A 27,547-nucleotide genomic window follows, 5' to 3' on the forward strand; every position below is an offset into this window, starting at 1 on the left:
TTCTGGCTCATAGCACAAGTTTGCCAATGGCAAGTCATCTGCTGCCAATAAGAGTAAACTGAGACAATGTGTTGCTTTGTAGACCAGGCAGGAGTGCATGGCATGATCACAGCTCACTGCAACCTTGAACTCCTGGGCTCAAATGATGATCCTCTCACCTCAGCCTCCCAAGTAGTTGGGATACAGGCACATGGCACCACACCTGGCTAATTTTTCTGTTTCTTTTAGAGATGGGGTCTCCCTTTGTTGCCCAGGCTTGTCTAGAACTCATGGTATCAAGTGATCCTCCTGCCTCAGCCTCCCAGTGTTGGAATTACAGGCGGGAGCCATAGTGCCTGGCCCAAACTTAATTAAAAAACCAGAGAAGGCAAGGTGCAGTGGCTCACATCTGTAATCCCAGGACTTTGTGAGGCCAAAGTGGGAGAATTACTTGAGCCCAGGAAATTGAGACCATCCTGGGCAACATAAGAAAACCCTGTATCTATGAAACAATTTAAAAAATATAAGCCTGGTGTGGTGGCACACGCCTGTGGTCCCAGCTGTTCAGGAAGCTGAGGTAGGAAGACTGCTTGAATGGGAGGTTGAGGCTTCAGTGAGCCATGGATGTGCCACTGTACTCCAGTTTGAGATGCCATCTCAAAATAAAAATAAGATAAATATAGGTGCTGTGGCCATACAGTCTCTGTTGCAACTACTCAGCTCTGCTGTAGTGAAGCCAAAGCACTTGTAGACCATAAATGCAATGTGGCACACTCAGACTTTATAAAGCAGGCAGCAGGCTGGATTTGGTTTTTAGACCCTGCACTAGGCAAAATGGGATATTATGTAAAGATAAAGGTATAATTCCTGAATAGAAGGTTAGTAGTGTGTCCCTGTAAGTCAAACAATTTAAAAAGCATAAATGTCTGGAAACTCAAGGTGTTGGCAAAAATGTTTTAGGAAATTCTGATCCAGCATACCAAATTATATAAAAACATGGAGGTTTTTACCATTGCAATCTAGTGGCTTAAAGGACTTATTTAGAAACTTGTATCCAAAAATGCAGAATACATATTTTTTCAATGTTCATGGAACATATATAGAAATCAATCTTGTACTTAACCACAAAAAAATAAATAAAGGTCAAATTGGGCGGCACACTGGCTCATGCCTGTAATCCCAGCACTTACAGGGAGTTCTGGGAGGCTGAGGTGGGTGGATCACAAGGTCAGGAGATCCAGCCCATCCTGGCCAACATGGTGAAACCTCATCTCTACTAAAAATACAAAAATTAGCTGGGTGTGGTAGCACGCACCTGTAGTCCCAGCTACTGGGGAGATTGGGGCAGGAGAATCACTTGAACCCAGGAGGGAGAGGTTGTGCCACTGTACTGCAGCCTGGTGACAGAGTGAGACTCTATATCCAAAAAAAAGTAAAATTCAAAAAAGTAGATAACTTCAGGCCACATTTACCAACCATAATAAAATTAAATTTGATATTATATCACTTAGGATGCTTTTGGCTACAAATTTACAAAATACTCAACTAAAAGTGAGCAATCAAGGTTTATTTTTCTTACATAACAAGGCATCAAAAAGGCAGTTCCAGAATTGGCCTAGTAGCTGAGTCTTCTTAGGCTCTGGGTCGGCTTCTCTGAGGTCCACTTTCTTCTCTTCTTGGTTGCAAGATAGCTATAGCAGCTCCAGGCATCATGTTCTCATAGAAAAATGTTTAAAAGCAGGAAGCGAGAGAGGAGGAAGTCTTCATAATAAACCTGTCTCTTCCAAATGAGGAAAACCTTTCCCAGAAGCCCTGGCAGATCCCACTGAGCAACACTGGGAGATACTGGCCATCCTGTGCTGCACAGGAGACTGGAAAATTACCATCCGATATCCTCAGAGTCTAAGGCAAGACACAGATGCTGCCAATAACAAGGGGAAATGGGTATGGCTGCTGGGATGGCAATCAATGGTTGTGCCAGTCACATAAAACAATATACCAATGTGGAAATTAAGATATATTCTCCTAAATTTAGATTATTTCTGGATCAGAAAGAAACAAAAACCAAGATTACTGTAAGATGGTAGCTTTATCATTTTCTGTTACTTTCTTCTTTCACTGCCTGGGTATTTCGTAGTCTTGAATAGTATGTTTAGTGCATATGAGTTTATCTTTCAGATTTTCATGTATATGCATGCATTCAAAGGCTGTAAAAACTCCTCCAGTGTAGCTTCGGATTTCCCCTTCCCCTCACATCTCTTTGGCCACATTTCACATCTCTTGGCATGTTAAACTCTCATTATTTTCATTACCATTTATGGTAATTGCATGATTTCTTTGTTAAGCAAATGATAATTTGGCTGTTTTTTTAACTTGTAAGAAAACTAAAACTTTTTGTTCTTGATAAAATCACTACACTGTGGTTAGAAAATGTGATTCTGGAATGTGTTAGAAATAAAATTTCTTCCAACCTTTCCCTGCTTCTTTGACAATCATGGTCTGAACAATTTACATCCATAAAATTTTCTTTGATAAGAATTTTCAGACTTAGGATAAAGGATGACCTCTGAATGAAGGCATTGTCACTGGCATTACATTCTTCAAGTCTTTCTCGAAGAGGAAGGAGTTAAGTCATGATTAGCCTAAGCTAATGGGCTTTCCCCATTACTTCCACTCATATGGTTGCTTGCCAACATAAATTCTCTGATGATTAGTAAGGGGTAAGTGCTGATGGAAGGCTTTTCTACATTTATTATATTCACATGTGTTTCTCTATTATGCATTCTCTGAGGTTGAACGGTAGTTGAATCATGACTCAAGGTCCTCTCACATTCCTTATATTCATAAGGCTTTTTCTCAGTGTGAATAACCTGATGATGAATCAATTGTGAGCAATGACTAAAAGCCTTCCCACATTCCTTACATTCATATGGCTTTTCACCTGTATGAATTCTGTAATGTACAGTAAGATGTGAGACCCGTTGGAAGGCCCTACCACATACCTTACATTGGTAGGGTTTCTCTCCAGTGTGAATTCTCTGATGTTGCCTGAGTTGTGAGCTCACTCTAAAGGCCTTTCCACATATTTTACATTCATAGGGTTTCTCACCGGTATGAATTCTCTGATGTCGTATAAGAGTTGAGCCTTGATTAAAAGCCTTCCCACATTCCTTACATTCATAGAGTTTCTTGCCAGTATGAATAGTCTGATGTTGAATCAACTGAGAACGATGACTAAAGGTTTTCCCACATTCCTTGCATGCATAGGGTTTTTCACCAGTATGGATTCTATAATGTACTTTAAGATGTGAGATCCGATTGAAGGCCTTGCCACATTCCTTACACTGATAGGGTTTCTCACCTGTGTGGGTTCGCTGATGTTCAATCAGCTGTGAGCTTCGACTAAAGGCCTTCTCACAGTCTTTACATTCGTACGGTTTCTCACCAGTATGAACTCTCTGATGTTGTATAAAATTTGAACCAGAATTGAAGGCCTTTCCACATTCCTTACATTCATAGGGTTTCTTACCAGAATGAATATTCTCATGTTGAATTAGTCGTGAACCATATTTAAAGGCCTTCCCACATTCCTTACATTTATAGGGCTTCTCATTAGGATGAATTCCTTGATGATTAATAAGAAGTTCCTCTTGCCAGAAGTCTTTTCTACATTTATTATACCCAAAAGCTTTTTCTCTAGTATGAATTTTCTGATAAAAACTAAGGGATGAATGCTGGTCGAAAGTGGGCATTTCTTCATGTCTGATGATCATTTGATGGAAATGTCTGTCTGGATTTCCCTGTTGTCTGTCAAACTGGCTTCTGCATTCCCAATCATCTTGGAAGCTTGAACACTCCAGACCATAACTTGTAAGACTTTCCATTATCTCCCATTGGGGTGATTCGACTTCATAAACATGCTGCTTTGGAGATAATTCCTTGGTATCATATCTGGACTCCAATACTGAAAAAGAATGAAAAAAGTATGTTTGTTTGTTTGTTTTTCCAAATAAAGGAACTAAAGTAAGAATTGGAAGGTTTAGACTCAATGCTTATTAACTCTTGAATGTAGCTAAGCAATTAGAAAATGGACAAGTAGAACAGTGAAAGGAAAATAACATAAATGAGATGAGGGAGGTAATAAGAGAGGTTATAAAAGTGATTCTAAAATGTTAGTGTGGGGCTGGGCATGGTGGCTTATGCCTGTAATCCCAGTGCTTTGGGAAGCCAAGAAGGGAGAATCACTTGAGGCCAGGAGTTTGAGACCAGCTTGGGCAACATAGCAAGACCCCACGTCTACAAAATAATCTTTAAAAATTAGCCAGCTGCAGTGGCATATGCCTGTAGTCCCTGCTGAGAAAAGAAGACTGCTTAAACCCAGGAGCTCAAGGTTGCAGTGAGCGATGATCATGCCAATGCACTCCAACCCGGGTGACAGAGGGGGACTCTTTTTTTAAAAAAAAAATAAAGGTGTGGGTCAGAATCACTGTTGAACCATATTTTTTAAGACAATAAATGTTTCTGTGAGACTCCAGAAAAGACAAACATAGAGTGACAGAAACCAAAGCAAATCATTGGTTTGAGGGACTTTGCAGGAAGGCGCACAAGGGAACTTTTTGGGTTGATGGAAATGTTCGCTATCTTGATTGAGATGATGGTTATGTGGGTGTATAAATTTGTCAACACTCATTAATACTACATTTTAAAAATGCATTTTATTGACTGTAAATTATGCCGCCAAAAGTGAATTTTTAAAAGATGATGGGGATTTCAAGATGAAGAGTTCTGGAGATGGACAGTGATGATGGTTGCACAACAGTGTGAATGTACTTAATAATACTGAACTGTATACTTGAAAATGGTGGGCATGGTAAATCTTGTATTTTACCGCAGTTTAAAAAAATAAAAATAAAAGTGATGGAGGAAGTGTGTGGTTGGATCTGCAACCTGCCTCAGCGCCTGGAAGACATGCAGGAGAATGAGCCAGAGGAACATGCTGGTACAGTGGCAGCTATGCTCATGTGTCTGCTAGAAGTTAGAATGACATGGCTGCTGTCTTCCCCTGTGAAGCTTCTTATATCTGAAGTTTAGCTGAACACCATGGTGTTTTTTATATCTGAAGTATAGTTGAACACCAGGGCTGAAGCCCATTGTCAACTGAATGACATTTCTTAAATTTCTTAAATGTCATTCATTTACCTGAACCTATTTCTTAAAGGTGACCTTGGAAAAAGAAAGGCTTTGTTCCTTGTTTAGAGGATTAGGCCAGTTGATTGAGGGTGGGTCCTTCTAGAGCAACATACTTTGCTAATTATTCAAACTGCATGAAAAAGTTGAATGGTATAAGGGACTGTGATTCTATCTGGTCCATGATTTCAGCTACAGTGGCAGGTTTTACTGTACTTATAGCAATCAACCCCCTTATAGCAGTTGACTTAAAGAGATTCAGATAGAGCTTGACACAAGGAGCCATGAGAGAAAATGAATGGATGCTTTTGAATGTATTCATGGCATGTATGGAACAGACAGCCTTGGAGGACTTTATAGGCACATACAGGTTTCATATGGTGGCAGACCAGATACTATTATTCATTTTGTTATTTGTGAAAATATTAAGCTAAAATTACTGGAATATAAGATTGCTTCTACAATGGAAGACGATAAAGACTGTAAAAGAAACATCGGGTTTTGTGGGAATAATGCTGGCTGCTGTCACCTCAAAGACTTGTGCCACAACTATAGTGTATACACATGGCATTGTAAGAACAAGACTATGTAAACAGTACACAAAGGTATTTTTTTCAGACATTGTGTTTGGCTGTTCAAGAGTCAGGTTACGGGTCTCTACTGTGGTCTAACAACTCAACTAGTGAGACAGTTTCCAAACACAGCCACCTATCTACCTCTGAGGGCGTGGATCTACTCAATGGTTGGGATATGTGGCAGCCATCTTACAAAAAAAGGAAAACCAAGAAACTGCAGTGGACCATGGAATATTAAAGCCAACCTGGTGTACAGAATAACACACATTTGAGACAAGCTAACTGCCTAACTGGGCTTTTGGTTGTAGGAATTAAAGTGAACACGTATTACTTGGTCTTTCTGGCAATGTGAAAAAAATCTTGGCTGCTTCCAAGGAAGTGTCTTTTTAAAGCACTCTTTTCTCCAAAATGCCATTTTCTCTACCACATCCACCTTGCACAGTTGAGCTCTGTTGATTTACAGCAGGGTATAGTGTTATTTATTCCACGAACACATTTCTACTCCTGTAAATAAAGCCATTCCTGATTAAATACTATTGTATAACTATCCAAAGAGAGTATTATCAGTCATAAATTTCAAACTTCTTGCTTCTATTTAACTTGTAAGTTTGCAAAATAGCAACAATAATGATGTTTTCTATGTTTTCACATTTCTTTACAAAATCTGGCACAGTATTTTAAAGTTATTTGGGCAGAAGTCACTGTTTCGTGCAACCAATGAAACAACATCTAAAAATCTTATGTATAGTCTTAGCATTAAAATATTTTATTTTCCACTTCTAACAGGTGCTTGATGTTTAGCATAATTTGGACATTTAAATAAATACACCAAACTCAAATGCTAATAATTAGGGACAAACTACTAATAGTTTGGGACAGCAGTAAAATGTTGATTTTTGGTCACTCCAGTGATATGAACACATCCCTCATATCTTCCGTAACTTTGTGGTACATGAAGACAGCTAGAATTCAACTGTTCTTTCAGTGATTTATTATGAACCTGCCTGTTTATCATACCTAGATATTGTTTGCTCAAAGGGGGAACATTTACCACTTCTGAATTTTTCTCTGCTTGTTTCCACAGTAAGCATTTGAACCACATTATATTAATATCAACAACAGTATACAGTTATAGAAAAGGGGCTATCTGCTGTTTAATTCAGCAGGTAATTTTTGATTTACACTTTTGTAAATGAACAAGGTACATTTTTCTTTTTTTTTTTTTTTGACAGATTCTCACTTTGTCACCCAAGCTGGAGTGCAGTGGCATGATCTCGGCTCACTGCAGCCTCGACCTCCTGGGGCTCAAGCGATCCTCCTGCCTCAGGCCCCCAAGTAGCTGAGACTACAGGTGGGCACCACCGTGCTCAGCTAATTTTTGTATCTTTTTGTAAAGATGAGGTTTCGCCATATTGCCCAGGATGGTCTCAAACTCTTGGGCTCAAGCAATCCGCCTGCCTTGGTCTCCCAAAGTGCTGGGATTACAGGCGTGAGCCACCATGCCCAGCCTCAAAGGACTTTTTGATGAGACTTTGATTCTGTCCTAATTTGCTGAATCATACATCATAGAAAGACTCAAGTTGATGTGCTAACAAGGATATCATTTTTAAATGTTGCCATTCAGTTCAAATGTACCTTTTAATACTTTAAATGGATATATGTACATAACCCTTAAACACATTCATGATAATTCTGTTGAGACTTCTGGCTAAGGATGCTGCTATACTGGTATATAAAATGTGCACAATTAAACTCCAGTGTGATCCTACTCATTTCAGTACATATGAGTGGGATCTTTCGTGCAGCAGCTTTATCTTAATACGGCTCTTTGTGAATGCACTTTATAGCATTTATTGAGGGTGAAAGAGCAGGAGAGAATTCTATGTTAAGTATTTTTATACAAACATCGGTCATTTATTAAACAGAACCAGTATTCATAACATTTGTCTGGGTTTAAGATATGTCGTTTTGCAGATCTATTCACTATAGTGACCCCAACATTACTGAAAATTACCAAGCTTTTTCGGCTCTCACCAGTGAAAAATGGTACCCTCTTAAATTCTGTCAGCATGTCACATTCATTGTCATCAACAGTAACTGGATGTTTCTGAGATGTTTTGACTCGACTCAAAAATATTATAATCAGTTTGGAGACAAAAGCACAATCTGCATTTTAGTTTAATGATGACACTGATGACTTTTAAAAAAACCTATATACAAACGTTCTATATGAAGTTTGCCTCCAAAATTTTTTTTTTTTTTTTTTTTTGAGAGATGGGGCCTCATTCTGTTGCCCAGGCTGGAGTGCAGAAGCACAATCACAGTAATACTACAACCTCAAACTCCTAGGCTCAGGTCATCCTCCTCTCTCAGCCTTCTGAGTAGCTGCGACTACAGGCGTGAGTCACTGCGCCTGGCTGCAGAGGATTTTAATATGTCAAAGTATTAACGTGATGTAGTAACTTTGTGCCCACTCAAATCTCTTTTCTATCACATCCTTATATGTAAAAGTATTAACACGCGGCACTAACTTTGTGCCCACTTAAATCTCCTTTTTTTTTTTTTTTCCCCCAAGATGGAGTCTCGCTGTCTCCCAGGCTGGAGTGCAGTGGTGCAATCTCAGCTCACTGCAAGCTGCGTCTCCCGGGTTCACACCATTCTCCTGCCTCAGGCTCCCACGTAGCTGGGACTACAGGCGCCCACCAGCACGCCCGGCTATTTTTTTTATGTTTAGTAGAGACGGGGTTTCACTGTGTTAGCCAGGATGGTCTCGATCTCCTGACCTGGTGATCCGCCCACCTCAGCCTCCCAAAGTGCTGGGATTACAGGCGTGAGCCACTGCGCCCGGCTCAAATCTCTTTTCTATCACATCCTTATGTTCTTCGACACACTGACTTTTATGCTTCTCCTTTTAGAAACATAAAATTCTTGTTTTAGTCTTAGTTGTAAAAAACATTTGAATGTGGACCTTGCTCAGGCGAAGATTTATGACCTATGAGTCACAGCTAAATAGTCAACATTGTCAGAGCTGATACTTTTTCGTTCGCGTGAGGTTTGGTATTCTTGCATTTACGTACATGGCTGTCAACTGTGTGGGACTTGTTCTGTACTGATGTTGACCAGCTTTTACTGAACTGTTGAAACTAAAAAAGTTAGCCGGGCGCGGTGGCTCACGCTTGTAATCCCAGCACTTTGGGAGGCCGAGGCAGGTGGATCACCTGAGGTCGGGAGTTCAAGACCAGCCTGACCCACATGGAGAAACCCCGTCTCTACTAAAAATACAAAATTAGCCGGGGTGGTGACACACGCCTGTAATCCCAGCTACTCGGGAGGCTGAGGCAGGAGAATCGCTTGAACCCTGGAGGCGGAGGTTGCGGTGAGCCGAGATGCGCCATTGCACTCCAGCCTGGGCAAAAAGAGCGAAACTCTGTCTCAAAAAAAAAAAAAAAAAAGTTAAACCCGTGCTTATAAAAAAAAAGGTGTAGGGGATTATGTCCAAAGAGCCCAAGAGCCAGTCTGAAAGGGTGTCATTGGCCAAATTTGGAAAAACATGAATGTTGTGATAAATAATGATAATGGGTAACCATCTGTTACAGGATAAAATAAGATTTATTTTATTCTGACCTGGAGATGAGAAAAAATATGCCACCTACTATTAATCCATATGATATAAATGAAGAAACAAATCGTGAAAGGGAGAAAGCTCTTCTTTACAGGAGCATGTGATCTAATAAATAAAGAAGAATAAAGTTTTTTAAAAATCACTCTTTTGTAACTATTAATCATATCTGATCCAAGGGAAAACTATCAATGACTTCTGAAACTAGCAGGTGACTAATATGTGAGACACGCAGTACTTAATATCCTCTCAAGGTGGACCACAAAATCATGGCTTGGCTCTATTTCTACACTGCTTTCCCTCTGCCCACAGTGCAGAGCCCAAACTTCTTAATGTGGTTGCCTTTCCTAGCTTATCTTTTTTTTTTTTTCTTTTGGAGACAGAGTCTCTCTCTGTTGCCTCAGCTGGAGTGCAGTGATTCGATCTTGGCTCACTGCAATCTCCACTCCCCGTGTTCAAGCAATGCTTCAGCCTCCCAAGTAGCTGGGATTACAGGCATGTGCCACCACACCTGGCTAATTTTTGTGATTTTAGTAGGGACGAGGTTTCACCACGTTGGCCAGGCTAGTCAAGTGATTTGCCCACCTCAGCCTCCCAAAGTGCTAGGATTATAAGCATGAGCCACCATGCCTGGCCCCTAGGGTATTTCTTTGTGTTCCTTCCTTTGTTCACTGAACTCAGCCACAGAGGCCGTCCATTATCTCAGAGGTACCAAGGGCTCCCTGCTCAGGTCCTTCACACTCACTGGCTGCAACTGGTATTCCCCAGTTACATCACACCTTCCATGTCTCAACTGAAACGCCTCATCCTTGAAGAGGCCATTGGCCCTACCATGCACCCTGACTCAACCTGTTCTTTTTCTTTCATATATTAGCTCATGTCCATGTGTCTGTATGATTTCATGTCTATTTTCCCACTGCAGTGTAAGTTCCTTGAAAGCAAGGATAATGTCTGCCTGCCTCATCAATGTATACTGTGGCATATTCCATGGTGCATAAGAAAAGCTTATAAGTACTTGTTAACTGACTCTCCAAAATTCAAACAAACCGATACACATTCCTTTAGAAAAATGGTCAAAGGACAAGATCATGTCCTATGCAGGGACATGGATGGAGCTGGAAGCCATTATCCTAAGCAAACTAACACAGGAGCAGAAAACCAAAAACTGCATGTTTTCACTTCTAAGTGGCAGCTAAATGATGAGAACACATGAACGCATGGAGTGGGACAACACACACTGGGGCCTTTCAGAGAATGGAGGTTGGGAGGAGAGGATGACAACACTTAAGACATAAGCTTTGAATGTAGCAATCTGCAGGGAAGATTTTCTAAGACAAAGGGCTACTTCCAGCTGACCTGATACCTGCAGTGGCTACTCCCTTCCCATTGATACCTCACTCACCTGGGCACAGGCCTCCAGACACCACCCTCTCCACCATCCAGGGCTCTTTGCCTTGCTCTAGGAAGGAGATCACATCAGGTTTGGAAATGGCAAGACCTGGAGATGAGAAGAAACATGCCACCTGGTTATGGTGTGAGGGCCCCAGAATTCAGATCCAGGACCTGGTCATCAAGCAGGAGAGGCAGTTGCAGGAAGTGCCAGAGGAAGATGGGACAACTGCCTGAGGGCAGGGGAAGATGCAGCTTCAGCTGACAGCGCTGCCCTTTAACCCCTCAAAAATGACCAGTCATAAGACTGAAAAGCACCCAAAAACTGACCAGGAAGGAACATGCCCAAGGATAACCTCCAAACTAAACAGATGAGATCACCTTACCCAGTGAGACCAGGTTGTTGTAGGTCTCCAACATCACGTCTCTGTACAAATCCCTCTGAGCAGGTGCCAGACACTGCCATTCTTCTTGGGAGAAGACTATGGCCACATCCCTGAACAATTCTGACCCCTGGAATGGCAGGCATGTATGATATATATGTATTCCAATGGTTCACAGTGGGATGAAAGGAGGTGGGGCAGGTCTTTGCAGGAGGGGGGTTGTTTTGTTGAACAAGAAAGGTGGGACTGAATGTGAAAAGTGACAGAAGAAATGGGTATGAGTAAAACAATGTTCAGATGTTCTCAAACACTCCTTTTAACTGCAAATCAAAGCTCTGTGTACAGGTCTGGGATGAAAATTAAAATCAAGCTAAATGGAGTTTTCCTTATTGTAAGAAACAGTGTAATAAAGCACACTGCCCACTCTGTACTTGGCATACAATAAATTCTCAAAGTGAGACCTATCATTTCTATCTTTTGGAATAACAATAACAATAAAAATATTTCTGATGGATTTTCCCCAAATATTTTTTTATTTTTTAATTATGGAAACATGTTGTCTATCTTAGATACAGGATTTTCATATAAGTCAAGAATTTCTTGGAGATGAAAGTTCATCATTATGTTGGAACATAACACAAGCATTTTTCTTCATGGGAAAAACCATGGAGATCACTTTTATTGAGTGTACAGTTTTCTATCAAGTGAAATGAATGACCCAAACATCCTCTTATTTTGGATCCCGAGGTTGGATCAGATCTCTAAGGTTTTTCCAAGCCCTGACCACTCACTCACCTAGCTGACTGATCATCTCACTTTCTGTATCACTCACCATCTTCAGCTCTGTACTTTTCTTGCTCTTAAGCTAAAGAAACTAATGGAGGATGTCCCAGATTCAAATGCTCTGTTCAACGTCAAACTAGACTTTAATTCTGGCATCGAATCTTGATGGATTCCCAGCCAAACCTCAATTACATATCCAATCATTAATCACCCCCAAAGCAGGACACTGTACCACGTGCTGAAATTGAAACCAACCAACACCACCTCCCCTGCTTTTCTATATGCGATTGTTCCTAACCATTCATTTCCATCTCTTCACACTTCAGTTCTTACAAAGGATGCTCTCTTTCATACAGGGAAATGAGTTTCTCCTCCTAGCAGACGAAAACCATCAGGAGATGCAGAATGCTATAGAGAATAAATCTGTGGGCATTTGTCAGAGGAGAGGACAATGGGAGAGGGGACTCCTGTCTAGTACTTTTATTCCCTAAAATGGGAAAGTCTGAGAACCAAATTCCTGGATGGAACCCAGGTGGAAAGTTTCAAGATAAGGAAAGCAAATATTTGTGGGATGTTAAAACTCACAAGGGACATGACTTTTAGAATTTCAAGGGCTGATAGGTCCTCCTCCTGGTTCCTCTCTTGGGGAAGGGCAGAGTCCTGCGATGGCAGAGCTGGGGGAGGAAAGAGCAAATATGAGAGGCTAGGCTTGCCTCACAGCTCCTAGAATGCCAAAGTTACAAGTTCCCACCTGCTTGCCCCTCTGCCCACCAAGAAAATGGGGGGGGGGAGGGGACAAAGGGATCCTCACCCAACCCCAGGAAACCAGCTTTAGCTGCTGCAAGGCAAAGGGAAACCAGTGGTCCGTTCCCTCCCATTTGCCCTAAACATCCAGTGGTTCTGTTTTGTTGCAGATGCAAGACTGAGACGGGGATGCTGTGGGCTGTTCTAGTGACTGAGACCCACATATTACCTCAAGGACAAGGAAGGCTTCCCTCAAGCCAGGAAGCATAGAAGGTCTGCATAATTTGCATAGCCCCAGCCTAGAATAAAGCCTTTCCAGGACTAGGCCATTTAACTCTTTCCTGCAGCAAATGTAACACCTTCGAAAGTCTACCTGGCTCTTTTCCCAACTGCCGAATTTACAAAAACCTTTACAGCCCAAACTGCCACTTCATGGAGCATGCCTTGCATCAACAAATGGGACAGACTTGCAAGGAACAGTCAGAGACAAATCACACGCAGTACGCCCAGTGCTCCATTATCAGCACATAAATGTGTCCTTCCATAGAGACACAGCAGTGCACAAAGCTGCAGGCCCAATAATATTTGCTAAATAATAGAACTGAAAATTAGTACATAAGTAGGCAAGTCCACAAGTAGGCAAGTGGTTGAATCATTTTTGGCACAGCCATAAATGCGATGCCAAGTGACTATCTAAAATGACTATCAAAAACTGACAAGCAAAGATATTAACTACTGGATCCTCTGAGAACATTCAGCAAGAAGAAGTCAAACTCACTAACACACAGGCTAAAAACAAAACAAAACAAAAAAACTGGAAGGAAAAACACCCAAGTATTTGCAGTGTTGTCATTTAACCAGTTCTTGAGCTCATTGTTAAACAAGAAGTATTTCGTAAAGGAGTAAGTATATAAAGTGCCTATTGCATTACAAACATTTGGTTCTAAGTAACTTGTAAGTGAAATAATTATGAATGTTGCTTAATATGATGTAATAGGCAGCTTTTCTTTATTATGACCACTTTTATAAGCATTATTTGTATTAACTGCACCATATCCTATTTACACAGGATGGCCTGTGATTCACTCAAGTGTTTCTCCATTGCTGGACACAGAATTTGAACAAGGTCATATAAAATGTTCCCAAGTATAAGTTTTTCTAAACTAGCGGTTCTAAGTCTTCTGGGGTCTTGCAACTCTCTGAGAACCTCATGAAACAAGATTTCCTCTCAGATTTAAAAAAAAAAAAAAAAAAAAGCACGCATAACAGTGAATGCAAAACATCTGCAATTTCAGGGGGTCGGAGACCCCTGCGCACCCACCTAAGGGGTCCATACACCTGGCCTATGAGGCTGGACGCAGAAAGGGGGCGCCAGCCGGCGCGCGCCGCGAGGGCCGGCGGGAAATGTAGTCTCACGCCGGTAAAGCCACAGAGCGACGATGGGGCGAGAAGTCTCGGTTCTTCTCAGGCCTGAGACCCGCCTGGCCGCGGCCCCAGCTCCTGTTGGACCCCAGAGCACCTGGAAACCTCCGGAGCCCCTCACCTGCCGCCTCCTCGGGTCCAAGTGCTACCGCGGCCGCGCCCCCAGCAGCCCAGGGCGCGCTTCCACCACGGTACCGGCGGATTCGCCCTGCGCAGCCGGAAGATGGCGCAGACGCACAAAGCACACCGATGCTGCGCCATGATAGGGCCGGCGCCGCAGTGACTTCTGGGAAACATAGTCTCTAGGCGTGAAGGCCGCAGCCCGGCCTTGAAGCCGGATCTCGCGATGTTTCGAGGTGAGCCGGGCGCAGGCGTGCTTCCCCTGCGCGCGGGAGAGAGTTGTGTGTTCGAGTCCCTGGGTCCCTTCCTGGGGGTTCTTGGTGCTGTGCTATCTGCGTGTGATTCTCTAGCGAGAGATTGTGCGCGAGTGACCGAGTGGGCAAGGGGCTGTCACTGTGTGTGCGTGATTGTTGTGACGGTGTGTGGTGGTCACTTCGACTCCGCGTGGGTCGCTGACTGTGTGACTGGTACCGTTTAGCGGTGGATACACAATTGTGTGCCGCTGTGGAAGATTCCCTCATCCGTTAAGTTCCCATTTCCGTGGAACAGCAGTTTTACCAGAAGGTTTGGAAGGAGCCTTAAAAGTTTGGAAGGGTAAGTTTATCTGGTAACTATTTTTAAACGTTACATATATGGCGAATTAAATGTGGGTTATGAAGGAGAACGCAAAATAAAAACGTTATAAAGATGTAAAGTTTTATGGGGCGGCATCTCTTGGTCAAATACCAGACCGCCGCAGGTAGGTGTTAATTCTTTCTCGTTTTTAGGCGGCTTTGGTGCCATCACGTGTGAGAAGCCCAGGACTTTACACATCCCGAGCCAGTGTGGTCCAATATGATGGGGAGTCCGAGTGCCAGATGCCGGTCAGGACCTGTTATTCTGGGTCTCAGAATGAGGAAGCCCTCCCTGTCCGAGATGGAACAGTTCGTCCTTGAGTCAGGCCCGGAGTCCTGAGTTACTGTCTTTTGATTTGATCCTGTTTCCCTCAGACCTGGTGAGCTCTATGGTGTAATAAGTGGGTAAGAGTGTGAGCCCTTAATCATCTCTACCATCTCTAAGACTGGAGCCAGAATGCCTGAACTCTAGTCTTTTTTTTTTTTTTTTTTTTTTTTTGAGACGGAGTCTTGCTCTGTCACCCAGGCTGGAGTGCAGTGGCCTGATCTCAGCTCACTGCAAGCTCCGCCTCCCGGGTTTACGCCATTCTCCTGCCTCAGCCTCCCGAGTAGCTGGGACTACAGGCGCCCGCCACCTCGCCCGGCTAGGTTGTTTTTTTTTTTTTTTTTGTATTTTTTAGTAGAGACGGGGTTTCACCGTGTTAGCCAGGATGGTCTCGATCTCCTGACCTCGTGATCCGCCCGTCTGGGCCTCCCAAAGTGCTGGGATTACAGGCTTGAGCCACCGCGCCCGGCCGAACTCTAGTCTTAGAGATGTGCCTCGGTCTCCACATTTGATAGTGAGGATGATTATAGCATCTAACACATCGAGTTGTTTGGGAGGAGTAACTGAGCCAATATGTGTAAAATAATGTTACTGCTGCTGGATAAGGATGATGATGTGGCTGAAGCTAATGCTTTCTGTCTGCAAAGATGCTTTTTCCAAAACACACCATATTGCCTCTTTACACATTCTTCAAGAGAGGGTAGAGGCTGTATTTTCCTTGCAGGCACAGTGATGTGGTAGAAAGCACACTTTTAGAGTTAGACAGGTGTGGATTCAAATGCCATTTCAGCCATTTATTAGTTTCTTCATGCCTATCTCAGTTTTGTTTTGTTTTGTTTTGTCCATAAAGGGAAGAATGTAATGCTGGGCTTGCAGTTTTGTCCTGAGGGTCAAATAAAATGATGTAATAATAGAAGTAAAGCTCAGAGGTTGGTTAAGAGACAACTTCAGCAAAGATGGTTGAATTTCACACTTGTGAGCAGAGTCGAGGAGACAGTTGTAGATTTATCCTACTTGACCTTATTTGTGGTTCAGGACAGTGTTGTGAGTTCAAGAGCAGAGGGTAGATGCAAAAAGTCATCTTTCCTAGGTTCTCTGATCTTGGGAAGGGGCGAGTGGCTCTAGTTTCCCTTTAACATCCCACTGTGTGTGTCTATATGTACATGCGTCAGTATTTGCTTATGGAGGAAAGGAAGGAAAAGGACCAAACAGGTACAAAGCCAGCCATCTCTCAGGCTTTCTTCTATACCATTTTTACTTTCTCACGTTTATTAATCTGCCAGAGAGAAATTTAGAAGATGATGAAATGGCCAGTTCTGACTCTGAACCAAGCCTCTGAAGTCATACACCATTATACTCTTGGTCACAAAATCAGCTGTGAGTCTAAGTAGGTGGAGGCTACACAAGAGTATACATACTAGGTGGCAGGGATCATTCAGGGTCCACTTAGAAGGTGGCTTCCAGTTTCTTCCTTTTAAGAGTATGAGAATGCTCTGAGCTGGCCTCTCCATTCCATGGAATCCATAGGTCTTTAGTCAGCCACTTCCCAGTACACATTCCTGTGCCAAAGCACATGCAGAGTTCCAGCAGCTCCCTCTCCTGTTAACCATCACCCCGCCACACCCAGCCATATCCATCCTTCTGCCAGATTCCTTCTATTTCAGGATCACCCATTATCACTCGAATGAGATCAACTGTGGGGAGGTGGGCCATATTCTGTTGTGCATAGTAATCCAAGCAAGGAATCACACAACAACAAAGTGGGCTCTAACCCAATCTTAGCTACTTACTCTCTGAATGACCTTGGGCACCTCCCCCAATTTTTCTGACCTAAAATCTGTGCACTATAATAATAATAAATTTCCATGGAGGAAGTATAACCTTTTCAACAAACAGTGCTGCAGCAACTGGACATCCATAGCCAAGAAAGAAAAAGGATAAAAGGCTTTTCTCCAGTACTAATCCAGGAGAAAAATACATGTATTGCATCTTGTGACAACTAAGGATAAAATACGTGTGACCTTCTCTCTCTGAGGACCTTTTTTTTTTTTGAGACGGAGTCACGCTTTGTCACCCAGGCCAGAGTGCAGTGGCGCGATCTCGGCTCACTGCAAGCTCTGCCTCCTGGGTTCACGCCATTCTCCTGCCTCAGCCTCCCAAGTAGCTGGGACTACAGGTGTTCGCCACCACGTCCAGCTAACTTTTTGTATTTTTAGTAGAGACGGGGTTTCACCATCTTGGCCAGGATGGTCTCGATCTCCTGACCTCGTGATCCGCCCGCCTCGGCCTCCCAAAGTGCTGGGATTATAGGCGTGAGCCACCGGCCCGGCCTCTGAGGACTTTTTTTAAGAGACAAGGTCTCATTCTGTCACCCAAGCTGGTATGCAGTGGTGTTCCTGGACTGAACCGAGGACCAGGCTGCTTTTTCTCGCAGCCCAGTAACAAGATGTTGATGTAAAAGAAGAGAGTTTTATTTCTGTAACCAGGTACAGGGAGAGGGCCAGAAAAATATTGCCAGACAACTCAAAATTACACAGTTTTCCAGTGCTTATCCACCTTCTAAGCTATATGTCTACATGTAAGTGTGCATTCATCTAAAGATATAAGTGATTAATTTCTTCTCATCTATAACTAAGGTCTGAGTCTTGGGAACCTTCCTCCAGAGCCTCAGTAATTTTACTTACTCTAGTTGGGTCCAAGTGCCAAAGGTGATTACCCTTACCTTGTCTCCTACTAAGTTATGGAGGTCTGGGGAGTGCCTTTAGACCCTCAGTAAAACTTGTTTAATCCTAAATGGATCCTGGGATGAGGAGTGTGACCATTCCTTCATTACCTTGTCATGCTTCAAATCAGCAGCCTTTGTGTTAGGGCACTGACTCTCTCACCCTTTAATATTTAACCTAACCATTTAGTCAATGCTGGAACAGTTGTTATGGAGGCCTGCCTGTTCAGCTTTTGTGAGATCTGGCTTGCCACAGTGGCACAAATACAGCTTACTGCAGCCTCAACCTCCTGGGCTTAAGCAATCCTCCTACCTCAGCCTCCCAAGTAGCTGAGAACACAGGTGCGTGCCACTACACCAGCTAATTTTTCTTTTCTTTTCTTTTTTTTTTTAAGAGATGGGGGGGTCTCACTGTATTGCCCAGGCTGATCTTGAATTCCTGAGCTCAAGTGATCATCTTGCCTCAGCCTCCCAAAATGCTGATGATGCTGCGTCGTTGTCTAGGGTAAATACCTGAGGTTCGTTGTCTCACGCCAAGGGAATCGAAGACGCGGACACACAAGAAGTGAGTTTAAGAGCAGAGGTTTAATAGGCGAAAGAGAAAAGAGAACAGCTCTAGCTCCTGCAGAGAGAGAAGGGCTCCCAGGTAGGACTTCCATGGGGCACGGGGTTTTGTAGACTGGCTTCAGGAGGTGGTGTCTGATATACATAGGCCCCAAAGATTGGTTGGACCAGGTGTGCCAATCAGAAGCTGGCTGTCCCACCCTAATCTTTTATTATGCAGATGGGGTCCCTGCCTGGCCAGGGCCATGCTGTCTGTTCCTTACTGTACACTTCCCTTTTGGTTGACAAAAGGGAAGATGGAGCTGCCATGTTGGACATGCCTGGCCCCCAGGTACCTTTTTCCTATTGGCACAGCTGCCGGCATTCACCCGTGCAAGCTTCCAGCTTGCTTATCTATGTCTGCGGCTTCATTTTTCAGGCTGCTCTTTGTTAGAAATGACTCAGGGGCTGCTTTTCATTAAAAGGAAAACCGTACCGAGGATTTCCTTACCCTCACTATCTGCCTAAATAATTTCTTTTTAACTCCTATGTCACTTGGGATTACAGGCATGAGCCACTGTGCCTGGTAGAGGGTTTTTTGTCTTTATTCCTCAAGATTTTGCATTTAGATAATTATGTTAAACTTAGGTGTGCTAGGTAGACATATGTCTGCTGATTACCCATTAGGAAGAATGTGGATTCCTACTTAGGGAAAAGGAGTCAGGCTGGTGGGACCAGCGGAAAGCAAAGAGATAAAGCAAATAAGCTATAGATCTGCATTTTCTTCATGGTCCAGGATATATAAACAAAAAAGGAAGCAGATAAGCTATAGGCTTGCTTTTCTTTATGGCCCAGGACATACAGCCCTCCGGAGCAAATCATGAACATAATTCACAAACTCCCTGCTTATCATCAAACGCACGCAAACATTTATCATCAAACACCTTGAGTGACAGAAGAATGCAGGTTAGCTCCCTGCTGCCTTGGCGTTATCCATCAGCCCAGGAACCATCCTATAAAATCTCCAGCTAGCCTTTGTTTCCTTGCAGTCAGCTCCTCTTCTGCTGATTCTGCCTGTCGCTCCCTGATAACACACTTTCATACTGTCTTTAATAAATCTGCCTTTCGCCGGGCGCGGTGGCTCAAGCCTGTAATCCCAGCACTTTGGGAGGCTGAGATGGGCGGATCACGAGGTCAGGAGATCGAGACCATCCTGGCTAACACGGTGAAACCCCGTCTCTACTAAAAAATACAAAAAATTAGCCGGGCGAGGTGGCGGGTGCCTGTAGTCCCAGCTATTCGGGAGCCTGAGGCAGGAGAATGGCATGAACCCGGGAGGTGGAGCTTGCAGTGAGCTGAGATCCGGCCACTGCACTCCAGCCTGGGCGACAGAGCGAGACTCCATCTCAAAAAAAAATAAAAATAAAAATAAATAAATAAATAAATCTATCTGCCTTTCTTTACCCACAACTATCTTGGTAAGTTCTTTTACCTCTGCACCACCAGCCCAAGTAGTTGCTGCTCACCTGAGACAAAGAATATATGTGGTTTTTAAGCAAATCAAAGTTTACTTAGTGACTCTTACCAAGCTTTGTAGAAGGTTCTGCCAAAAGGAGAAGCTTAAGAGATAATGGCTAAAAATAAAAAATGTTACCATCTAGCCTCCTTGGCTAAATGTAACCACTGCCCAAGGGGTTCTTCCTGCCAACTGCATAAAGAAAGCCCATGGCATTGTAGTAGAGAAAGAGGTTAACAGACATGAGTCTGGCCACACCACATGGGAAATGGAGTTCGTACTCAAATCATCTCATCCAAAGCTCTTATATTAGAGGTTTTTCAAAGTCAGTTTGGGGGAAGGGGTAAGAGTGGCCAGGTAACGGGTGCTTGCTGCTGATTCGTTGGGCTAGAGATGAAATCATAGGGGGTCAGAGCTCTCCTTGTGTGGGCTGAATTGCTGCTGGGTGGTGCCACGGGAGCTGGATTGGTTAGTCCAAGTGGAACCATCAGGTCCAGGTGGAGCCATGGGTGTCAGACATGAGAAAACCCGAAAAGATATCTCAAAAGGCCAATCTGAGGTTCTACAGTGGTGATGTTATTTGCAGTAGTAATTGGGGAAGTTGCATATCTTAAAACTTTTGGAGTAATGGCTGACAGTTGAATAATGGCACCACCTTAGCAGGACCCGTCCTCTTCTCCTCTCAGACGAATGGCTCCCATTCGTCCATTATTTAGACTATAGTGTAAGTGTGTTCCAAAGTTAGCTCAGCCCTATAGCCCAGGAATAATTAAGGGAAAGGGGTTAGCTCAGTTTACTGTAATAATTTTTCTCACTGATACAGTCTTTGCAAAGGTGGTTTCGTAAAGATGCCTACTCTCTTCACGCATTTGTGAAATGTCGAAAAGACTGCCAAAACCTGGAAGTTTACTGATGCCTTATTTTAAACAAGTCTTGTCTGTCTGGTTTGAAAAAGCGAGGGGAAGATATCAATCATAATTTTGTTCAAGACAGTGAGTTCTAAGTTTCTCTTCAAAGAATCAGTATGTCAGTATGTTCAGTTCTTTGTTCTCCATTTTAAAGTTTAACTTCCTCATTCTCTTCATCTCCTTGCCCCTAGTTTCAGTAAACAACTTCCCTGCCAGTTCTGATCAGTAGTTCACATCTGCTCCTCTGGTCACCTGCTCCATCGTGAGTCACCCCTGGTCACCTGCTCTAACCTAAGTCACCTTTAGTCACCTGTTCCATAACAGTCTTTCCTGCCAAAACTGCTCACCCCACCAGTCTGGCTCTTACCGCTGCTATCTTTAATATAGCCCATCAGAATTAGCTTAGACTGTGTGGTCCAACCCTAGCCAATAGGGGAAAGACACAGCAGTAGGGGCTACCTACATCAGGGATAAGAACCCCTTCCCCTCCCTTGTTCAGGTGTGCTCTCACCATTGCTCCATCTGCAAGATGTACCCTTCTATAGAAGTAAAATTGCCTTGCTGAGAAAATTTATGTTAGAGTGCTACTTCTTTTGCGGCAGCAAATTTTTTTTTTTTTTTTTTTTTTTTTTTTTTTTTTTGAGATGGAGTCTTGCTCTGTCACCCAGGCTGGAGTGTAGTGGTGCAATCTCAGCTCACTGCATGCTCTGCCTCCTGGGTTCATGCCATTCTCCCGCCTCAGCCTCCCTAATAGCTGGGACTACAGGCACCTGCCACCACACCTGGCTAATTTTTTGTATTTTTAGTAGAGACGGGGTTTCACTGTGTTAGCCAGGATGGTCTCAATCTCCTGACCTCATGATCTGCCTGCCTCGGCCTCCCGAAGTGCTGGGATTACAGGCATGAGCCACCGCACTCAGCCCGAAAATTTATTTCTAACAATTTCAACACTCAAACACAACCCAACTACAATTTTTGTGGATTGTGTTCCTTTTACTTTTTATTCATAGGAATAGTTTTCCAATGTTGCAGTCATAATGCAATTTCATCAGTTTTGTTCCTCCTTTAAGAAACCTTAACACAAGAAGTATTTTTACATGTTGCTTCATTGCCATGTGATTATTCTTTTAAAAAGTTGTATAGTTTTCAATCGGATAGATGTGAAAGGAAAATAAATCTCAGGACCCTGGCTGGGCATGGTGGCTTATGCCTGTAATCCCAGCACTTTGGGAGGCCAAGGTGGGGGATCACGAGGTCAGGAGATCGAGACCAGCCTGGCCAACATCGTAAAACCCTGTCTCTACTAAAGATTAAAAAAAAAAAAAAAAAAAAAATTAGCCAGGCATGTTAGCGTGTGCCTGTAATCCCAGCTACTTGGGAGACTGAGACGGGAATCGCTTGAACCCGGGAGGTGGAGGTTGCATTGAGCTGAGGTAGCAACACTGCACTCCAGCCTGGCAACAGAGCAAGACTCCCTCTCAAAAAAAAAAAGAAGTTTCAGTTAGTATTTGCTGCTATCATAGTTGCATTTTTTTTATTTTCTCAAATAAAATTCCCAGCTTCTATGATGCTCTTTGTCACTGGCAACTTTGATCAGACAATTAAATGAAACAATTGAAGGGCATAACAGGATTTTGGAAGGGATGGTACAGGATTGGGAGATAGAACTAGAGATAGGAGTTTATAAAATATTTTCAAAAACATTGAAGAATAGGAATAAGAGAGTATGATATTGTGAAATATATATTTGATCTTCCTAGCACAGAACTCCTAAAATCCTTAGAAACTACAAAGTAAGAGTAAAAACTCTTTGTATGCTAATGAGTTGACTGATAGCTGGCATCCCCTATATAGTTTCAGGATGGGGACTGGTTATGGAAAGACCAGGGCATGACTAGAAGGCTGGGACATTCAACCCCACCCACAACCCCAAGGAGGGGAGGGGATTTTAATCAACCATGTCTATGTAATGAAGCCGTAAAACTCCCAAAAGACAGGGTTCGGAGAGCTTCCACATAGCTGAACATGTGGAGGTTCCTGGGTGCAACACCCTTTCTTCTGTACCTCGCCCTATGCATCTCTTCATCTATATCCTTTGTAATATCCTTTATAATAAACCAGTAAACATAAGTGTTTCCTGAGTTCTGTGAGCCACTCTAGCAAAATACTGAATTGCAAAGAGGGGGTGGTGAAAATCCCAATTTGAAGTTGGTGGGGTCAGATGTTCCAGAGACTGGACTTGTGACTAGTGGGAAGGGGGAGGCAGGCTTGGGAACTGAGCCCTCAGCGAATGGTGTCTGACCCATCTCCAAGTAGACAGCGTCGGAATTGAACTGGAGGACACCCAGCTGGTGTTCACTGCAGAACTCATTGAACTCACTGCTTGCTTGGTATGCGGGTGCTTGGTATGTGTGGGAAACTCCCCCATATTTGGTCAGAGAAGTCTTGTTATGATTAGTTCTCGAGATAATAGGAAAAAAAATGCACCTTTTGTTTTTTCCACTGATTCAGAGGGCATAACTGAAGGAAGGAAGAACTGAAAGAATGGTCTTAACACTCTGCTTCGCTTTTCTTCATAACACGCATTACTTCCCAGTATGCATCAGTGTCCTTTATTATTAATTTTTTCCTATTGAATTCTTCCCGCATTAGAACGCTGCTTCATGAAGTGGGGATTTTGTCTGATTGTTCACTGCCGTGTGCCCAGGGCCTACGACAGTGCCCGACACAGTAGGCGCTCAATAAATGGTGAATGAAAAACAGGGTAAGGCGGGGAGAGAAGAAACAGAAAGGGAAAGGAAAGAGAAAGCCCGGGCTGCCAGACAGCTTAATCACCCGTACGTCCTACCGGGCCCCTCTCCAGCTGGCTCTGGCCACACACTGGTCCTCCAGGCTCCCTTTTCTCAGCGCTGGGCTCACAAGCCCACACCGAGCGCTTGAGCGCGGACGCGGCTACTGCGCGTGCGCGTCACCGCGCTAGCGCCCCGGCCTGCCAGCCTTTGGGGACCCGAGCCAGCTGCGCCTGCGCAGTCAGAGCGGGTCCTCCCAGGCCTCAGGTGGAACGGGTGGGTGAACGGGCGGTCGAACGGCCTGAGAGGGTTCAGCTGGTCCGAGTGGGGTTCTGAAGGCCAGCGGAGGTGGGCTTACTAGGGAAGGCGGCGCAGCAGAAACTACCCGCAACGAGCGGCGAGACCTGCGGCCGCCAGGGACCCTCGGCCACCATCCCAGCATCCTCTGCGCCGCGCCGGCCCTGGACTTCATTTCCCAGCGGCCCCTGCGGCCTGCCCTAGCGCTGCGGCGCCTTTGTGAGCGCGGCCGGCGGCCAGGATCGAGCCCTGGCCCGGGCCCTGGCCCAGCCCCGGCCTCCAAGGACCGCGCGAAGGAAGTACCCACCGGAGGGAGGAGGCGGTGAGGAGCGCGGGATGGAGCTGACGCCGAGAGCGGCCATGCCACCGTGTGTGGGACCGTGTGTGACAGTGTGTGAGAATGTTGTGACATTAAGGAACCGTGTGTGACAATGTGTTTGACAGTGTGGAACCGTGTGTGAGACCATGTGACTGTGTGAGAATGTGAGACTGTGTGTGACAGTGTGAGAATGTGTGTGAGACCGTGTGTGAATATGTGTGTCAGTGTGAGACCATGTGGGACAAATGTGGGATTGTGTGTGACAGTGTGAGACTGGGTGTGAGAATGTGTGTGACAATATGAGACCGTTGCCCCTGTATGTGCGGGAGCCTTTGACAGTATATGGGACCGTGTGGGTTGTGTTTAAGACCACATCACCATGTGTGAGACTGGGAGTGTGTGACAGTGTTAAACTGTCACTATGTGTAGACCGTGTGTGAACAGTGTGTAAGACCATGTCACTGTGTGTGTGACCTGTGTGTGCGGGATAATGTAAGACTATGTGACAGTGTGTGTGACTTTGTGAACAGAGTTTGACCATGTGTGTAGAATCACGTGAGACTGTGACAGTATGTCAGGCCGTGTCACCGTGTGTGAGGCTATGTGTGGTTGTGTACGGTATGTGGCTGTTGATGTGGGACCACGTGAAACTGCGACTGAGAATTTGTGTGACAGTGTGTGAGACTGTCACTGTATGTGAAACTATGTGAACAGAGTTCGTGTTGTTGGACTAAGATTGTATGTGACAGTGAAATTGTGCATGACTGTGTGTGATTATGTGAGACTGAGGGAGATTGTGTGACTTAGCACTGTGTGTCATTCCGACAATGAGTGTGACAGTGTGACTCAGAATGGCCTTATATGACCCATTGTGAGAGCAGGGCGGGCTACAATGTGGGGGCATGTCCATAGGTTGCCAGGGGAGGTGCCAGAGTGACAAACTGTGTGGTTTGTTGTCTGTGATTTGTGTGGGCAGGAAGCTATGTGGGTGCTTGGAGATGCTGGTGTTCTCTGGGGTTTGGGAGACTGCTGTTGTGGTGGAGAGACAGAGAGATGGAGATGAAGGGGAGAAGATGGAAAAAGGGAGAGGGGAAGAGAGCTGGAAAGGGAGAGACAGACAGGAGCCTCAGACTTAAGCCTGAAAACACTGGCTGCTTGTCCTCTGGCACAGTAGTTTTTCCATCCCTCTCAGTCTCTGGGGGCATGTGAGGAATTTAACAGGAAAAAGGAATGGGAGACCTACCATGTGCTATTTATGAAAATAAATGACAGAAAGATGAAAATTTATTTAAGAAAGGATGTACCAAGCACTGTGCTCAATGCTTTATGTAGATCATTTCAGAATCCTCCCAACAATTGATAGGGAATAGTTACCGTTTCACTGATAGGGAAACAGGTTTGCAGTGGTTACCTAACTTGCCAGAGGTTGTAGAGGTAGCATGTCGTGGTTTGGCTGTTTGAGACCAAGTGTTCTGATCCTTAAGCCTAGTCATTCTTACCACTGAGTTATGCTGCTTCTTAGGTAATAGCTTTATTCTTCAAGACAGTGAGGTCTGGTGGATAAGAATTAATGATAAGGGTTTGGATGACTGTTCATGCATAGCCCCTCCTTCCCTCTCTCCTTCTTTCTCTCTGAGGAGATTGCCCAGAAAAGTCAAGAGATTAGTTTTCAATTGTGGGTTGTCATAAGCCAGGACCTGAAGCAGGCCGTCTTGACTCTTTGATCGAGTGTCCACCACACCACATGGACCCTCTGATGCTCACTCTGTGTATAGAGATGCTTTCTCTGAGAAATTTTATTTTGTAGCTTTATCTCTCATCCTTGCAGAAAGGGTGGGAACATATTTCCTTTCAACATCATGATCGGGTGGAAAGAATTAAAAGTTAGACCTGGTTTCCAGTTTGGCTTAATTCCTTATTACCATGATGCCTTGAATAATTAATTACTCAGATGAAGAGCCTTCGTGTGTGAAAGAGAGGGAAATCCTTGCTTGGTAATGCCATTGTGTAATTGCTGTTTTTGTTTTAAATTATAAAAGGAAAGGTAACCTAAGCACAGAACATGTATTTTTTTTTTTTTTTTTTGAGACAGAGTATTGCTCTGTTGCCCAGACTGGAGTGCAGTGGCGTGATCTTGGCTCACTGCAAGCTCCGCTTCCCGGGTTCATGCCATTCTCCTGCCTCAGCCTCCCGAGTAGCTGGGACTACAGGCGCCCACCACCACACCCGGCTAATTTTTTGTATTTTTTAATAGAGACTGGGTTTCACCATGTTAGCCAGGATGGTCTCCATCTCCTGGCCTCATGTCTTGATCTCCTGACTTCGTGATCCGCCGCCTCAGCCTCCCAAAGTGCTGGGATTACAGGTGTGAGCCATCGCACCTGGCCCATATGTTGTATTCTTAAGATCCAAAGCATGTGGGCAAAAGAATTGTAAATTTAGATATAAATGACTTGCTCAGTGATATCTCTAATTTACTCCTGAGGTTGGGGAAAGAAGGAGAAAGAGAAGGAAAGGTTTCTAGGCTGATGATACTGACAGCTGCAGGGCAGGCCTGGCATTTTATGGTTTTTTTTCCTTCTCCAGCTCTACTTTCTCAGGATACCATCCCTCTCCTGGAGAGGAGCCTGAAGGAGTAGGACAGAAGAACTGTCAAATTCTGGAATCCTTAAAGCCATGTCCAAGGTAAGGAAGCATTTCTTCTCTCTTCCCTAAAATGCCATCTTATTTTTTAGGTTATACGAACATTTTGTTTTTCTTCCAAAATACTCCAACCTAACAAGGTTCCATTCATCCAGTGACTCGTTCCTCATATCTTGCTTTCCAGTAAAAGTCCCCAAAAGCTTAGTCATCTTTTTTTCCACAGCCAGCATTTTTATCTTCACTCAAGAAATAGTTCGGCACCTCCTCTGGGTTTAGTGTCTGTTAGAAGCTCTCAAGATGCAAAAATACACTCACTGGGCCGGGCGCGGTGGCTCAAGCCTGTAATCCCAGCACTTTGGGAGGCCGAGACGGGCGGATCACGAGTTCAGGAGATCGAGACCATCCTGGCTAACACGGTGAAACCCCGTCTCTACTAAAATACAAAAAAAATTAACCGGGCGAGGTGGCGGGCGCCTGTACTCCCAGCTACTCGGGAGGCTGAGGCAGGAGAATGGCGTGAACCCGGGAGGCGGGGCTTGCAGTGAGCTGAGATCCGGCCATTGCACTCCAGCCTGGGCAACAGAGTGAGACTCCGTCTCAAAAAAAAAAAAAAAAAAAAAAATACACTCACTGGTATATGAAAACCTTCACTGTAGTAAGTTGATTCATT

General features: G+C 44.1%; 2 protein-coding genes across 17 annotated transcripts in view; one reads left to right on the forward strand and one right to left on the reverse strand.

Annotated features, from left to right (window-relative positions):
- Positions 1–1,525: 1,525 nt before the first annotated feature.
- Positions 1,526–14,319, reverse strand: ZNF582 (zinc finger protein 582). 10 transcript variants are annotated; one of them, XM_074024871.1, is made up of 7 exons: positions 13,981–14,319; positions 12,501–12,589; positions 11,136–11,262; positions 10,763–10,858; positions 9,395–9,468; positions 6,073–6,245; positions 1,526–3,943 (listed from the first exon to the last, which is right to left on the reverse strand). In XM_074024871.1, the coding sequence occupies exon 7, from the start codon at positions 3,861–3,863 to the stop codon at positions 2,622–2,624; it is 1,242 nt and encodes a 413-aa protein (XP_073880972.1). In that variant the 5' UTR covers positions 3,864–3,943; positions 6,073–6,245; positions 9,395–9,468; positions 10,763–10,858; positions 11,136–11,262; positions 12,501–12,589; positions 13,981–14,319; the 3' UTR covers positions 1,526–2,621. The 10 variants fall into 10 exon arrangements, with proteins under 10 accessions (XP_073880972.1, XP_073880971.1, XP_045235564.2 ...); XM_074024870.1 differs by lacking the exon at positions 6,073–6,245; XM_045379629.2 differs by lacking the exons at positions 6,073–6,245; positions 9,395–9,468 and having other exon boundaries at positions 14,203–14,319.
- Positions 14,320–14,439: 120 nt separating this feature from the next.
- Positions 14,440–27,547, forward strand: part of LOC102123122 (uncharacterized) — a 31,124-nt gene continuing 18,016 nt past the window's right edge. For 3 of the 7 annotated variants that reach the window (XM_015441243.4, XM_074024853.1, XM_074024855.1), the window contains exons 1-2: positions 24,113–24,237; positions 26,821–26,919. In XM_015441243.4, the coding sequence (XP_015296729.1) occupies positions 26,911–26,919 (9 nt within the window). In that variant the 5' untranslated portion in view covers positions 24,113–24,237; positions 26,821–26,910. Of the gene's footprint in view, positions 14,796–14,968; positions 15,196–24,112; positions 24,284–26,820; positions 26,920–27,547 lie in introns of those variants that run through there. The other 4 variants (XM_015441242.4, XM_065534987.2, XM_045379628.3 and 1 more) reach the window with 2 other exon arrangements.

Source organism: Macaca fascicularis, chromosome 19 (genome assembly GCF_037993035.2).
Source record: "Macaca fascicularis isolate 582-1 chromosome 19, T2T-MFA8v1.1".
Lineage (NCBI taxonomy): Eukaryota > Metazoa > Chordata > Mammalia > Primates > Cercopithecidae > Macaca > Macaca fascicularis.

Excerpts from the sequence above, each read along its gene's own strand:
- ZNF582 (XM_005590450.4), bottom strand. Across the intron at positions 11,263-12,500 it reads TTCTAAAAGTCATGTCCCTT|GGGTCAGAATTGTTCAGGGA; the intron begins GTGAGTTTTAAC and ends CTGCCATTCCAG. Across the intron at positions 3,944-10,762 it reads GTCTGGAGGCCTGTGCCCAG|TATTGGAGTCCAGATATGAT; the intron begins GTGAGTGAGGTA and ends ATTCTTTTTCAG.